Source organism: Malus sylvestris, chromosome 4 (genome assembly GCF_916048215.2).
Source record: "Malus sylvestris chromosome 4, drMalSylv7.2, whole genome shotgun sequence".
Lineage (NCBI taxonomy): Eukaryota > Viridiplantae > Streptophyta > Magnoliopsida > Rosales > Rosaceae > Malus > Malus sylvestris.
Window position 1 is genome coordinate 7622255 of NC_062263.1, and position 14557 is coordinate 7636811.

The 14557-nt window shown below is 36.5% G+C and overlaps 2 protein-coding genes across 3 annotated transcripts; one reads left to right on the forward strand and one right to left on the reverse strand.

The window, feature by feature from the left end:
- Positions 1–3728: 3728 nt before the first annotated feature.
- Positions 3729–8335, reverse strand: LOC126619769 (UMP-CMP kinase 3-like). Of its 2 annotated transcripts, none has more exons than XM_050288181.1 (10): positions 8183–8335; positions 6940–7018; positions 6636–6687; positions 6079–6196; positions 5298–5454; positions 5097–5177; positions 4863–4970; positions 4711–4782; positions 4478–4530; positions 3729–3912 (listed from the first exon to the last, which is right to left on the reverse strand). In XM_050288181.1, the coding sequence occupies exons 2-9, from the start codon at positions 6967–6969 to the stop codon at positions 4522–4524; spliced, it is 627 nt and encodes a 208-aa protein (XP_050144138.1). In that variant the 5' UTR covers positions 6970–7018; positions 8183–8335; the 3' UTR covers positions 3729–3912; positions 4478–4521. The 2 variants fall into 2 exon arrangements, with proteins under 2 accessions (XP_050144138.1, XP_050144139.1); XM_050288182.1 differs by having other exon boundaries at positions 6940–7001; positions 8183–8329.
- Positions 8336–9370: 1035 nt separating this feature from the next.
- On the forward strand, positions 9371–12807 carry LOC126617631 (methyltransferase-like protein 2). The gene is made up of 9 exons (XM_050285652.1): positions 9371–9710; positions 9863–10076; positions 10562–10701; positions 10803–10836; positions 11165–11237; positions 11657–11834; positions 11936–12025; positions 12130–12223; positions 12460–12807. The coding sequence occupies exons 1-9, from the start codon at positions 9435–9437 to the stop codon at positions 12597–12599; spliced, it is 1239 nt and encodes a 412-aa protein (XP_050141609.1). The 5' UTR covers positions 9371–9434; the 3' UTR covers positions 12600–12807.
- Positions 12808–14557: the final 1750 nt, after the last annotated feature.

The window sequence follows — 14557 nt, forward strand, 5'->3', positions numbered from 1 at the left end:
GAAATTTACTTCATATGCATTAACCTTGATTGTAAAAGAATACAAGTATAATTATTTATAATTACAAGGATTCCTACTCCATAGCTAATTGGTACAAAGTAAGCAATCAACCCATGATATTCTCACTTATCAACGTTGATTGAAGGATAACGAGGGAAAATATCATACGGGAATCATTGACTTTCTCAACACACCTACATTATTTTTCCCTTGCTAAGTTTGGGCGGTCAAGAATTAACATGTGAAAACAATGAGTGTAGCAGAGATAAGAATGCTTCATTGGATGTGTGGGGACATGAGAAAGGACAAAATTAAGAATGAGGATATTTGAGGTAAGGAGCATTTTTGCTCACCACTATAAACTATGGTGTATATTCACCATACACTTAATCAATTGACACATGTTCTTTCACTTAACCGTGGTTAATTTTTTTCAAAATTGAAAAGCTAACATTTAATGTGAAAGTTAACTAAAGCTAGATGAAAGGACACATGTCAATAGATTAGGTCTATGATGAGCATACACCATAGTTATGGTAGTGAGCAAAAATGCTCCCATTCAAGGTAAAGTAGGTGTGACCCCAATTGAAGATAAGTGAGAGAAAATGGTTAAGGTGGTTTGAACATGTGAAATGAAGACCTATGGATGCTCTAGTTAGAAAATGCGACCATATGACAGAGGCTCAGAGTACAAAGGGTAGTCATTATGGCCTCGGTTAGTTCAAGTTTTAAAAGTCAGTCGTGATTAATTTGTTAGGTCAAATGCTTCCTCAATTAACTTTCAAGTTTCAACCACTGAAATGGATAAAGAGGTTTCAGGTTTTTCTTTCTTGTTTTTCAGGATTTCTTCATTCGAGTTGCATGGACAAGGAGATCTCGAGGCGAGGCTGCAAATATACCTAATAAAAAATCATGGAGTCAAATGACATATATGTACATAAGGCCATTTTTATTGGCTGTTTTCTTTTCAAAATGATTCATCCATGCCAAAGTGATGCAAATGGGTACCAGCAAAGTGATATTTGTGACCAGCACAAACTGCAAAGATTTGAGGTATTCGTTGCCATCGCTCACCGACGACAAAGCATGTCGAGTTGAAGGAAACATGATTGCAGAGAGGTTCAAGAATACTGATATATTTGCAATGTCTTTTGAGCCCAAAAAGAGTGAGAGGATTACAGGGGCTTGGAATCGTCTCGATACCATTAAGAATAAAGGCATTATATTTGTGTAGAACCTACATATTCATTGTCATTTTCGTATTCATTTTTCCTCTCTCAGGATTTTTATTTAAAGTGCTTTTAGGAGAGGCTTTCAGAGGCACTTCCAAGTACTTTATTGGGAATAAAGTACTTACAACAAAAGCGCTTACGAGTAAATATGTCATCTATGCAATAAGCACTGCCCAAACAAGCCGCCTTACAAACCATGCAACTTTTAACTAACTTTCTCACATGAAAAATCTTGGCAAATACCTAGAAATAGGACATTTCGAATATGCACACGCCATGCACAATAATAGGACAGAAATAGGATTTTCCTACACCTTAAAATGACCAAATTGTCCTCCTATACAAATGGGTTATTAAAAAATTCCAGCCCTCATTTCTCATTTTGTAGAGAGAGAAACAAAGAGGAGAGAGAGAAAATCGCTCTTGCCCAATTCAACTCATCCATCTTCTTCATCCAAGAGCTCTCTCTCTAATCCACCCATCTTCTTCATCCAAGCTCTCTCTCTCTCTCTCTCTTTCTTTCTCTCTCTCTCTCTTTCTCCTCTCTCTCTCTACATTTCGAATATGCACAAAGCTCTCTCTCTAACCCACCCATCTTCTTTGATTTTTACCTTTTCATTTGTAGGTTTTGTGAACTACATTTGCTTAATTTTGCTTTTTGATCGATAGATTTTTGGAGTTGAAGTGATTGGTTTGGTGTTTCTTGGAGGAGACCCAAATCCTTCAATTCTGATTTTTTATTTTTATTTTTATCATTTCTCTGATTTATATGTGGGTTTTCATTTCTTCTATATTCTCCTCCCTCTGCTCCTTCTCTCGATCCAAATTTACAAGCACTAAAATAGGATTTGCTTTGGCTGCAGTTAAATGAAAAAACATATTAAATGTCAGTTGCCTTTTGGAGAAGAGATAATTTTGAGGAAAAAGAGAAATTAGAGTGGAAAGAAGGAAGAGAGAAGGATATGGACGAAATTGTTTCGTGTACTCGTTCGCTCTCTTCGTATTAAGCTCGCTCATACACTGTATGTACACGACATGCTCATGTTATGCTCATAGATTTGAGCTCAACCGAAAAACCCATAGCTCACAACTCTCTCTTTGAAATCAGAAAAATGACCCTAAACTTTATATGAAGAATCGAAGATTCATTAATTTGAATTTGGTATCAAATTTGATTGGGTTCAAATATTTCAAGGATTTGAAAATTGTGGTTTGATGGGCACGAAAGAACCCAACTGATCAAAGGAAATTGTTTCACGAACTCGTTCGCTTTTTTAGTATTTGCAAGGCTTGTCTCTGAATCAAAGGAAAAAGTAGTAAACTACGTTAATGCGAAAAGTATCAAAGATGTAAATACGCACCATATACACTATATGCATAGCACATGCACATAATATGTACAGTACATGCACATGATATGCACAGAACGAGAGAAACATTAATGGCAATGTAATGGTATAGTGGATACAATTAAAACATAATTGTTACATATATAAGGTTACAGTGACAATTTGAAAAGTCTTGTTACGTATATTAATCACCGCTTAACCGTGCACGTGGAAAACATGATACTCGTCGTTATTTCATGGACATGCATGATGCTTAACGTCCTCTAAGCTTTTTCTTAATTTTGTTTTTCATGGAGGTCTACTAGGTTGTGGTCATCATACTCGCTAAATTCCCGGGCACAACATACGTGCATCATAACTAGTGAACATTCCCGCTTCTCATATTAAGATGTAGTCATGCACACCATATGCACACCACATACACATTATGGGAAAATTTTCACAAATTTCTACAATTGGACACTTGAACCAGAAATTGTTCCATCTTAATTTGTAGCACGTCAAAACTTGAAATTTATTCCATAACACATACGCCTCAACATGAAACACAAACTCTAATTTAACTTCTACGTATTAATTCGTCTTACAAACAACCCATTATTCCATAAATCATTGATGAAGGAAATTGGAAATAAACACCCAACTTTATTATGTCTGTTGAAGCTTTAGTTGCTGAAAAAAATGGAACTTTCTGGTCAAAATAGAAAATATGGTACAAAACCCAACTCACTCTTCTCACCTCTCTCTCGCATCTATTTGTTCGAAATCAGAGGTACAAGGTCAACTTACTCTTCCAGCCTCTCTTTAGACTTCCCTCTCTTTGAAATCGAAGATTAGTGATCTAAGCTCAACCCAAAACCCCAGAGCTCCCAGAGCTCTCTAGACATCCCTATGTTCCAAATAAGAGCAATGATGCACTGGGGTAATGATTTTTAGTATTTATATATGAGTATTTTAGTAATTTCGATTTTGTGCATAATCTGCATGGCTTGTGTATGACTCGTCTATCTTATTTCTGTCCCAAGAAGCTTTGCAAGCGAATCACTCTTGCAACAATTTTCTGTATTTTTTTTTTTTTTATCTATCTTTCACCATTTCGTGTAATTCGAACTATTTTTCCAAGAGTAACCAAAAATGGATCACATCAAACTCGAAATCGGAACATTATTCCAATAATTATTACTATAAATCTTAAATTTAGAATACAATCACAAAGTAAGACTAGAGGTAAACACCTCAATTGCGTAAAATAATACAACCTTGTATAATAAGTAAGCAATATGAATAAAACCGCCAAAGAATACAATATATGCAGCTAGCAATTGCATCACCTGAAAGAAAGATACCATCGAAAACGAAATGGTTAATATTGGCATTGGGTAATTTGTGCATGTATGTCGGGACGGGGGTGTGGCAGTCGAACGAAACATGGGCTATGGGCATTCGAATATGTTCAATGGCATTGTTTACTTACATTTAACAGTTCAAGAATCCCATTTGCAAAGCAGTTGATTTGGAAAGTCTGTTTTTCGGCCGATGATCACAAACCAAATTTAAACAATGCACATGTAACAAATTTATGACTCTTTGAGAATATCATACTTTGTCAACCCTAAAAGTGACAAAAACAGTTCGGATTCCTGGTCGAAGATGGAAAACCCACCGTCACCAGCATCATTGTTATTGTTTGCCTTTATTCCATCCATATGTCTGTCTGTCAATTGGGTTCTCATATTCCATTCTCATTCTATTTCTATTTAGAGTTTTTAGATTCCTGGTCCTAAATGGAAAGCGAAAAAGGAGAACGCGTGCTTAAGTGCAAAATGAAAGCGAAACGAGGTAATATCAAAGCATGTGTAAACTGTTATTCTTGTTGTTCAAGATTATGGTTTCTACCTCAATAGACATAGAATCTGAAATCTTGGTTACAATCGCAGCAATTAATCAGCCTGTAACAGCAAAAAGGGACGTCAATGACACGGAAAATATGCACATATTCAAATGAGAGGGGGGGGGGGGGGGTTGGGGCGGGGGCGGGGAAACAACACGATATTCTTATTAAATGTAGTTAAAGTTTTCATCCACAACAAGATTAAGCATTTAATAAAAGCATGGCTATGGCCATTTACCTTCTCATTTTTCGGTTCAAAAATAGCTTTAACGGACTCATAAACCTCTTCAACAGGCCTTCCAGCATCAATCTGAGAGTGAAAACAACAATGATTCCAACAAACATGCAAGATTATATTGTTAAAAAAAGTAAAACCAACTGAAGAATTACCTTCCGAACTTTCCCCTTGGAGTTGTAGTACTCTATCACAGGGAGACTAGAATCTTGGAAAACCTTAAACCGCTTCCTTATTGTTTCTATGTTATCATCCTCTCTTCCCTTCATTGGCCCAACAAAAGAAACACAAAACATCACCATAATTAGGTCGGAAACAAAAAAGAGATGAAATCATTATACCAAGACAATATACATATTCCCCTACAAGAAAAAAATCACATTTTTTACCTGGTTCCTACCCAAAAGCCGCCTCTCCATCTCTTCATCAGAACAGTCAAAAAACAAGACAAATGAAGGCTCGATTTTAGTCTGCAAAATCATTAACACGGGTTGCCATTGGCTTCAACAAGTAAATAAACCACTATGAAAACTAATCAATCACCAAAAACTGTACTTAAGTCATGAGGAAAGGTTATCCAGAGGGCTCACCACAGCCTCAAATGCAGCACGATTTTCCTCATTACGGGGAAACCCATCAATGAGAAACTTGTCGTTACCATTTTCCAGCATTGCTCGTTCAAGAAGTTTAATTGTTACTTCAGAAGGAACAATCTTTCCTTCCTTAATCATGTTCGAAATCATGGTCCTGTCAACCATTAAAAAAAAGTGTTGTTAAATGAGAAATGTAAAATAATTTTGATGGGCATACAAAGTCGAGAGTAAAGACTAACTTTGCAATCATTTTTCATTGAAAGCGACTTAAAACAAGACACAACAGAAGCAAGCATTCTCAACCGTATCATCAACCTTGCCCCTCAAGTAACGCTACACGACATCTTATGAAAGAGAAACTGTTGGGTGACTGAATCATGGTAACTGGAGATGACTTTTATCATACTCAAGAAGCAGAATGCTACCCTCATCATGTATCCCACTACTATAAAAAGCCAAAAGTAGATTACATAACTATTGAAACTTTGGAAAGATAAATACCATGCAAGCAGATCAAAACTAAAAAGTAAACAATAAGATCACCCGGTGATGACACAGAACAGCACACAGGAAATCAACGCTTATGTACAGCACACAGGAAATCAACGCTTATGTGTGTGATTTTAAGACTTCAATCTGAATTACACTTGGAGTATCTTCTCAATCCCAAGACAAATACTTTTACAGAAAGAGTTGGTTTTCAGTCAATGCTTCAACCTAAAAGGATTGTAGTTTTGAAAATGAACATTGTACAGATTAAAAGAAAGATATGCCATACCCATTTTCAGAGCCAGATTTGATTTCGGCTCTAAGAAGATCGCCAGCACTGAGATGGGTAAACCCAAAGTGCTGAACAATGTTTGCACATTGAGTACCCTTTCCGCTGCCTGGGCCACCTATAAAATTAAAAGAAACAACTGATAAGAGCATCCATAGGTACCTCACAAGAAAGGAGACTGGCAGCTTTAGTGTAGCTACTGGAATTAAGGAAAAAGCAAAAAACTAAACAGAAAATGTACAAATAAAATACAGCAATGACAACAAACGAGAGGAATGTAAACAAACCTAAGGATCATATCAATAATTAGTCTTCCCATGTCATGAGTAAACTGAAATGAAAACTTAGATAGCCTATCTATCATACTTAAACATCATCTCTTTGACATACAGGACTCTTAAATCATGCACATGTTTTCATTAAACTCTTAAGCAAAAAGAAAAGACGGATATTAAAATCATGAGCCAAGATTAGTGGTTCTTATCCCAGGTTGCTAACATCTCAGAAAAACAAGGATGATTAGAATACAACTAGTCCTAGTTCCATAATTTTCTTACCCAAGACAAAAACAACTGTAGGGTTCAGATCAGCTAAGCTTCCATTAGCCTCCTGCAGTAGGATGAATTTCTCAATTTAAGCTTAAAGTAGTATGAAATGAAACAACAAATATTATAGGTGCATATATTGAAATCAGAAAAATAGAATAATGTCCTCTGGGAGTCTGGAGAAGACGAAAATAAAAGCATTTCATTTCTCAGTAAATTTAGCAATATCAACTTAAGTGACAAAGTTTCCAGAAGAAACCATGCATAATTTTAGAAACCTCAATAAAAATAAAAATAAAAATAACCCAAGATATACCTTCTTTCCGGCATCAACAACTTCACCCATGAGCACCAACTATTTGTCTCTGAATATCCTATCTGCGCAAACCAGAACACTGCAATTACAAAATTTTAGGTAGAGCAAAAAAACCCATGTTTATGCTTGAATGTGCAAAAATAGTTGATATGCTAATAAACTGTCTTGTACACATGGCACATATATGCATGCATTTATACGTATAAATATATTAATTTTCCACCACAGCGGTCTGAATGGCCAGTGCCTTGTGCATCACAATTGAACCATAAAACTCCCATTATAGTCCAAACTACCCTTCATAAAGTGACTTTTAACAAGTCTTTTAAACTGTGTGATATATAAAGGCAGGGGCCACATATATCAGAATCCAATTTTAGTCCCATTGTTGTAAAGTTTACTTCTTCAAAGTGAAATACGAAAATTCAACAAAAGCATAGATTTGATTAAAGTGATCAGAAAACTTCAAAAAAAAATGTAGAAAATATCTCAGAGATAGGACTTTTCCCATCAATAATTAGAAAATCATTCAATTATTCAAGGATCCAACATAGACAAACAGTTAGATTAATTCGGATGCAAAAAAGCAGGCACGCAAGGAGAAAAAAAAATTATGTTTCAATTTAATGCTCAAGCTCCACCAATTCTCATTGCAAGTAAAATGAGCATATAAAAAAATTCAAAATTTTACTCTCAATCTTTCCCTCCCTTTTTCCTCCGAGATCAATTTGCCACCAATCAGAACTACGTCGAGATCTAACAAAAATTTACGCAATCAGAGACTAGAAAGGCCGAAATTCAACAAAACAAAAAACGAAATTCATCAAATCATGCAACGTGAATAGATGTCAAAGCATCATGGAGACTCAGATCGAGCACTAAACCGAGTAATGCGAGCTGAAAGCCACATAAACACAGTCAACGATGTCAAATGAATAAACAGAAAAGAAAAATCTCGAGACTTTCCACTCCCTTCCACGAAACCAAACCAAATAGACACGGATCAAAACCGCATCGATCAGATCCACGCAAAAAATTCACAGCCCGATCAAATGCGAGCTCAAAAATCACCAAAAACACAAAATCCAATCGATATTAAACAATCCGACGACGTTTACCAGTCAAATCAAGCATTAACAAACACGATGCGGAGCAAAAGAATTTGATTGCAGAAACGCAGATCAAAACCTAATTCCATTGCATCAAATGCTAATCGAAAGCGCGAATTGAGAGGAAGCCATACCTGTGTGCGAATTTTGGTACGAAGATCTGAGCTGCGCTGCGCTGCGTTCTGGGAGCTGTGGTGGCTCTGGTTTTTCTTAAATAGAAGAAGAGAGAGGGAGGGGGGGGGCTTTGTTTTGAATGGGAGAAAGGCAAATGACCCTTTGCGCGTTTTCGTCGGTAAGGGTAAAATGGGAATTTCAGAGAGTGGGAAAAAATTTGCGTACGCTCAACGGCTAAAGCCTGCGATTTAAGCTGTGTAGTCAAATTTTAAAGAATTTTAAAAGTGATACATTTAGTGATGTGATATCCATGTATTTCTTTTTACTTCTCATATATTTTTAGAATTTTTAGTCATCGGATTAGATAAATTGAAGAAGATCAACACACAGAAATTAACAAATGATATGTGAGAAGTAAAAAAATATGTGTGGATAGCACACCCCTAGATTTAATAGGATTAAAGAGGATTAAAGACTCATACAAAATTCATATGAATTTTTAAAGAATTTGAATGGATTGTGACGGATTGTGATGGAAGGATTTGAAATCCATAGATTAGGTTGAATTCTTTTTAATCTTGATTATATATATTTTTGGCTTTTCTCATAAAATCCATAACTTATTAAATTTCTCTAAAATCTTAATTTTTTTAATACCTTATATTTGGATGAATTTTAAAACCTTTTAAAATCTCTTAATTGACTACGTTATAATTTTAAAATCCTCTCAGAGTTGAGTAAATTGTACAAATGGTCCCTCAACTTTAATCAAATTGGAGCAATGGTCCCTCAACTAAAAATCCATTACCATTGGTCCCTCAACTTATCAAAATGTGTAGCTATAGTCATTTTCATCAATTTTGTCAAAATTTTGTCAAAATAAGCTATGTTGGAATGACCATTTATATAATTAGGGTCCCTTAACTCATCAAAGTGTATAATTATGGTTCTTTTCATCAACTATGTCAAAAAATTTGTCAAAACGAGTTATATTGGAAGGACCATTGCTACAATTGGATTAAAGTTAAAGGATCATTTCTCCACTTGAATTAAAGTTCAGGGACCAATGGTAATGGATTTTTAGTTGAGGGACCATAGCTGCACGTTTTGATAAGTTGAGGGACCAAAGGTAATGGATTTTTAGTTGAGGGACCATTGCTCCAATTTGATTAAAGTTAAGGGACCATTTGTACAATTTACTCCTCAGAGTTTGACTACACCCCCTTAAACATTCTAACAGCCGAACTGAACGCCGAAACCTACACGGCGATAATGGAGGACTCGAAACCAGCCGGCAAGCTATCGACGTTTTTGGACTCCGGCGTGTACCGGTTCGAAGACTCGACCGCCGTTTTCATCGACCCGGTTCGCGTCCTCAACCGCTCCTACACCCGGTTCAGGGTGTCCCCTTCCGCCTACTACTCCCGCTCATTCAAATCCAAAATTCAAGAGCCTAGGGTTTGTTCGAATTCCAGAAAGCGGAAGCGGAAGGAGAAGAAGCCTCAGAATCTCAATGACAGAGAACGCGCCGCCGATCAACGCCACCAGGTAATCGCACTCTCACTGGCTCAATGCCTCTTTGGTTGATTAGAAAATGTTGTAAGGCTTATTGGTTACTGAGAAAATGTTGGAAAGAGTTTTGTGATTTGTGATTGAAATTCAGATGGAGACTCAGTGTTTGTATGGTTTGTTTGTTGCAGGAAGCAAGACCTTTTTTGCTGAAGGCGCATAAATCTCTACTTAGATCAACTGAGCTTTTAGAGGTTGTGAGCAATTTGAGGGATGATTTCGATAATTCAGCTTCGTCTCCCGGCACTACGCGGTCGCTGGTTGAACTCGGGCGGGTCTGGCAGGCGCCGCTGTATGAGATAACTTTAAATTCGCAATCACATGACAATGCAAGCGAAGATGGAGGTCGGTTTTGTTATTCGAAATTTTTTTCCTTTGATTCCTTTTTTTTTTTTGGATAAAAGTTGAAATGTCGCCTTTTTTTGTTTTATCAAGATTATTATTAGCTGCTTGTCAGCTGGTGCTTGATTGCTTGATAATTGAAATAAATTTTAATGTAATCGTAAATATTATTTAAAGTTTTGCTCGCCAAACCATTCCACTACATAAGAAAAAATTTGAGTTAGATATTGGAAATGCTCGGCTCATATGGATGCTCATCATCTGTCCTTTCTTCTGTTAGCTATCTCAACTCTTCAATTCGAGTTCTAATTGCTATAAAAAAAAGTTATCCAATTGAGTTGTGAGTTTGTTCCAGTGGACTATATAAACATGATGATACTATCGTGTTGCGTGTGGTTTGCATATTTCTGGAATGTGAAATGTCTTTGTATTTTTTCAACAGAGAATTGTATCTACTAATCCCAGTGAACTGTACTCTGTTTTCTCAGGTTCCCCTGTCATGGAATACTGTAAACAACGAGCAGTTCCTGTGTTTAACAACTTAGTCGTTAATGAGACCAGTGAAGATGTGGAGGCTGAACTTTTGGGCAGTCGATATATCTTACCTCCAGAGAGTTCCTTCTACATGGTACACTGACATTAGTGACTTTTTTCTTTTAAACGCACAGATGAACTCCGTAAGGTAGTTTACAATGTTTCTTACATGTTTTGTTTTCTATCATGTGGAAGTCTGATCTGGGGCAGATTCACAATCTAATTCCTGGTAATTCATTCATTTCAAACCCGTATTATCTGCAAAACCTGTTTCTGAATGTGTAAAACAACTTAAGTTCTGTAGGAGTGAATTGCACAAACTAGATGCTTCATACTTAAAGTCTCTTGCTAGGTTTTTTTTTTTTTTTTTTTTTTTTGTATTGTTTTGTACTGTCAATTGGAAGAAATGTGATGTACACTTACTAGCATGATGATGTCTAGAGTTTGCCAATTTCATGAATTTTTGCAAGGCAAAGTATTCGTTTAGGTAGAATCATTTTGCAAGTTCACTCTATAGTTGTTATTGTAGCTTAAATTTTGTACTTTTTGTGCAACAGAGTCTGATTGTGGCTTCAATCTTATTGTTGTTGATCCACCATGGGAAAATGGAAGTGCGCGTCAAAAGCTGAGGTAGGCATTCTACCTTATTATGCTTTCTTGCCTAAAGAACCTGCAAGCCTTTTCTAATAACCTACCCAGGCATCTCCTGTATTTTGAACTTTTTAATGGAATTGAAAGCATACTCACCCTGTAAGAGTGTGCCGCTTACTGTTGTTAAAGAGTAACAAGTGACTTTAAAGGGATGTTAATCCAAGTGACTATTGTAAAATATGTCCTATTGTCTTAATTAACAGATCAACCGATCAACCATGGAAAAAATTCTTAATTTATGTTATTAATTTTGGTAGTTAAGTTTGTTGAAACATTTTGGAGTTGTAGATGAGTGACTGATGCAGATTTGACATGTAGCATGATCTAGCGTTAATATGGGCTACAAGCTGCTAGGAACTTGTCATTGTTTTCACTATGTGGTTGTCATGTTATTATAGGTACTCAACTTTGCCCAACCGATATTTCTTATCCCTTCCCATCAAGCAATTGTGTCACACAAATGGAGCACTTGTTGCTTTATGGGTGACCAACAGGGAGAAGTTGCGTGGCTTTGTCGAGAAGGAACTTTTTCCTGCATGGGGAGTCGAATATGCTGCTACTTTTTTCTGGTTGAAGGTTCTCAGTTTGGGCGTGTGTTTTTGTTTTCATAGTGAATAAACTTGGCTATAGTTTAGTGAATTCACTTTGACAAGGTCCGGTTCTATTGACTGTTGAAGGTCAAAGCAGATGGTTCTTTGATTGGCGATTTGGACCTCTTTCATCACAGGCCATATGAGTGCCTTCTATTAGGCCTTTGTCCAGGGGAGGTTAGTTTTCACCATATGCAACAGCCTGTTCTTTTGCTTATGCCTTATCGTTTAGGTTGTAGCATTAGTAATCTTCTTCTGCGTGTGACGTTGATACTTTATAGGATACGGACGACAATTCAAGACCCAAACCTATACCAGATAATCAAATCATGTTAACCATACCAGGAGACTACTCAAGGAAGCCCCCGGTAGCAAGTAAGTTTAGTCTTGTAACCGATGCTATACTATAACCCTTTTATTAGTAGCATTTATGTACTCGCTACTTTCCCATTCATTGGAAACCATTAGATTTTGTTCTTGTTGACGCTGATCATTTTATCTTTAATTTTTTTGTGTGGAAGAACCGATCACATGTTTGATACTCAGGCGTCCAGTTGTCAATTAGGCAATACAGTATTTACTGATATACGTTCTCTTGTACCTTTTATTAGGATTTTTACAGGAGTATTCTCCTACACTCCAACGTAATCGGTGTGTTGAACTATTCGCCAGAGAAATGACTGCCGGATGTGTTTCTTGGGGGAATGAACCCCTTCATTTTCAGGAGTCAGGAAATTTTACGAGGGGGTAGCTGCTTGTAATTTGCATCCCATACGCTAAACGACGTTGTGTTGTTTATCTTTGTACCGATTCTTTTATTATCTTTTGCTTTATTGGGAAATTATATTCTTGTAGAAGTAAATGTTGGCGGGATCAGATTTGGATGAAGGGTGTGCTATCAACATGCCCTTTTTTACTTCTCACGTCTTTATTAATTTATGTTCTTTGATTTTTTTCAATTTATTTGATCGGACGGTTAAAAATTAGAAGGGTATATGAGAAATAAAAAGGGGTGTGGATACCACACCACTTAGATGAAATGTACTCTTCTCAAACTAACGTGAAAGGAGAAGAGCAAGAGTTTTCCCCAAATGAGAACTTTTTGAAACAATCATTTGAAACTTCCACAAGCTTTTGCAGCGTTACATCAAATTAACAATTATGCAGATTCTTCACTTCCTTAACAACTAACTATTTTTTTTACTCACTAAATTTAAGATCCAATCCTTTTTCAAAATTCGAGATCTAAATAATTTTTCCATTGTGCTCGGTTCTATCAATCCCTACGAATATTTTAAAAGGTGAAGGTGAAATTCGGGAGAGATTGGAAGGAAACATAGCCTAAAAAGGGTTGATAATCTCTACTAATTAATAAAATCCTCTTTGTCAACCAAAAGAGGATGAAAAGACAAATTAGTCTTCTATTACACAAAAAATATGATGGGCAATAATGTAATTTCACAAGTCCAAATTTTACTTTTTTTTATTGAAGCCTCACCTACAGGTGATGTTAATATTAAAAATAATAAAAATAAATAAATCAAAACCAAAACAAAAACCTCCCACTCCCCCCACATTCTCTCTCCCCCTCTCTCCTTCTCATTTTATCTAAAAAAAATGTGTTCATACATACGAAGTGTGTAGACAAATGCTAGTTTGAATTAATTAAACCTTGGAAGAGATCCCAATGGGAAACGACTAGCTAATAAAAGAAGAAGTTGAAGAGATTTTCCCCTCCATAATTCCATCGTTCCTCTTCCAAACTCCAGTCCTCTTGTTTGCCTCAAAATTATCAATTCTAGCGTGTAGGGTTTTGTCATGTTAGGTGAGTTGTTTACATCATACATGCTAGACCTATAAAGAGGTCGGGTTTATTGGGTTTGGGTTGGGTTCAATCCGACCCATTAAGTTAACGGGTCATCCGAACCCGACTTGTTAAGCTAACGAGTTACCTGAATCCAACTCGTTAAGTTAACGGGTCACCCGTTAACACATGTTAACAATTATTATTATTATTATTATTATTCATAGAGTTTATTTTGTTGTTATTAAGACTTTACTGAAATTACTAAAATATCCTCAACTAACGGGTGCTAACGGGTTGACCCAAAGTGACTCGTTATTTAACGGGTTGTTGACATGTTCACCCGTTAACGACACGACCCGTTAATCATCCACCCAAATACTAATATTAACGGGCCTGGTCGGATCCAAAATGTCAGATCTAATACATACCATAAAAGGGTATTAAGTGGGTCGGCCCATGTGCGCTTAGGCCATAACTTGTTTGGGCATGGCCCAGCACATTGGACTTGATTTTTGGGTGTCACACGCCCATTTTTAACAAATTATACCATGCTATACCTTATTTAAATGTGTAACGCTCATGTCATGCTCCTACTTAGGGGCGGGTACGGGCCAGGCCGAGCTTAAATTTAGCAGAACTGGACCTACCTGTTGTAAATAGTAATGGGGCGGGTCAAGCCGGGTAATGGGATTTCAGAATTTGGAATCGAACCTAACCCGACTCGTTTGAAACGGGCCGGGTCCACGAGTCAAATATCTTTTTTCTTTGTCGGCCACAAATGATGACACAAATTAATTATAGGATAAATTACATAAAACTATCTTAACTATGAGTCGCACCACACTTTCATACCTCATGTTTTAAATATTTCAATGTCATACCTCAACTTATGAATTCGTCGC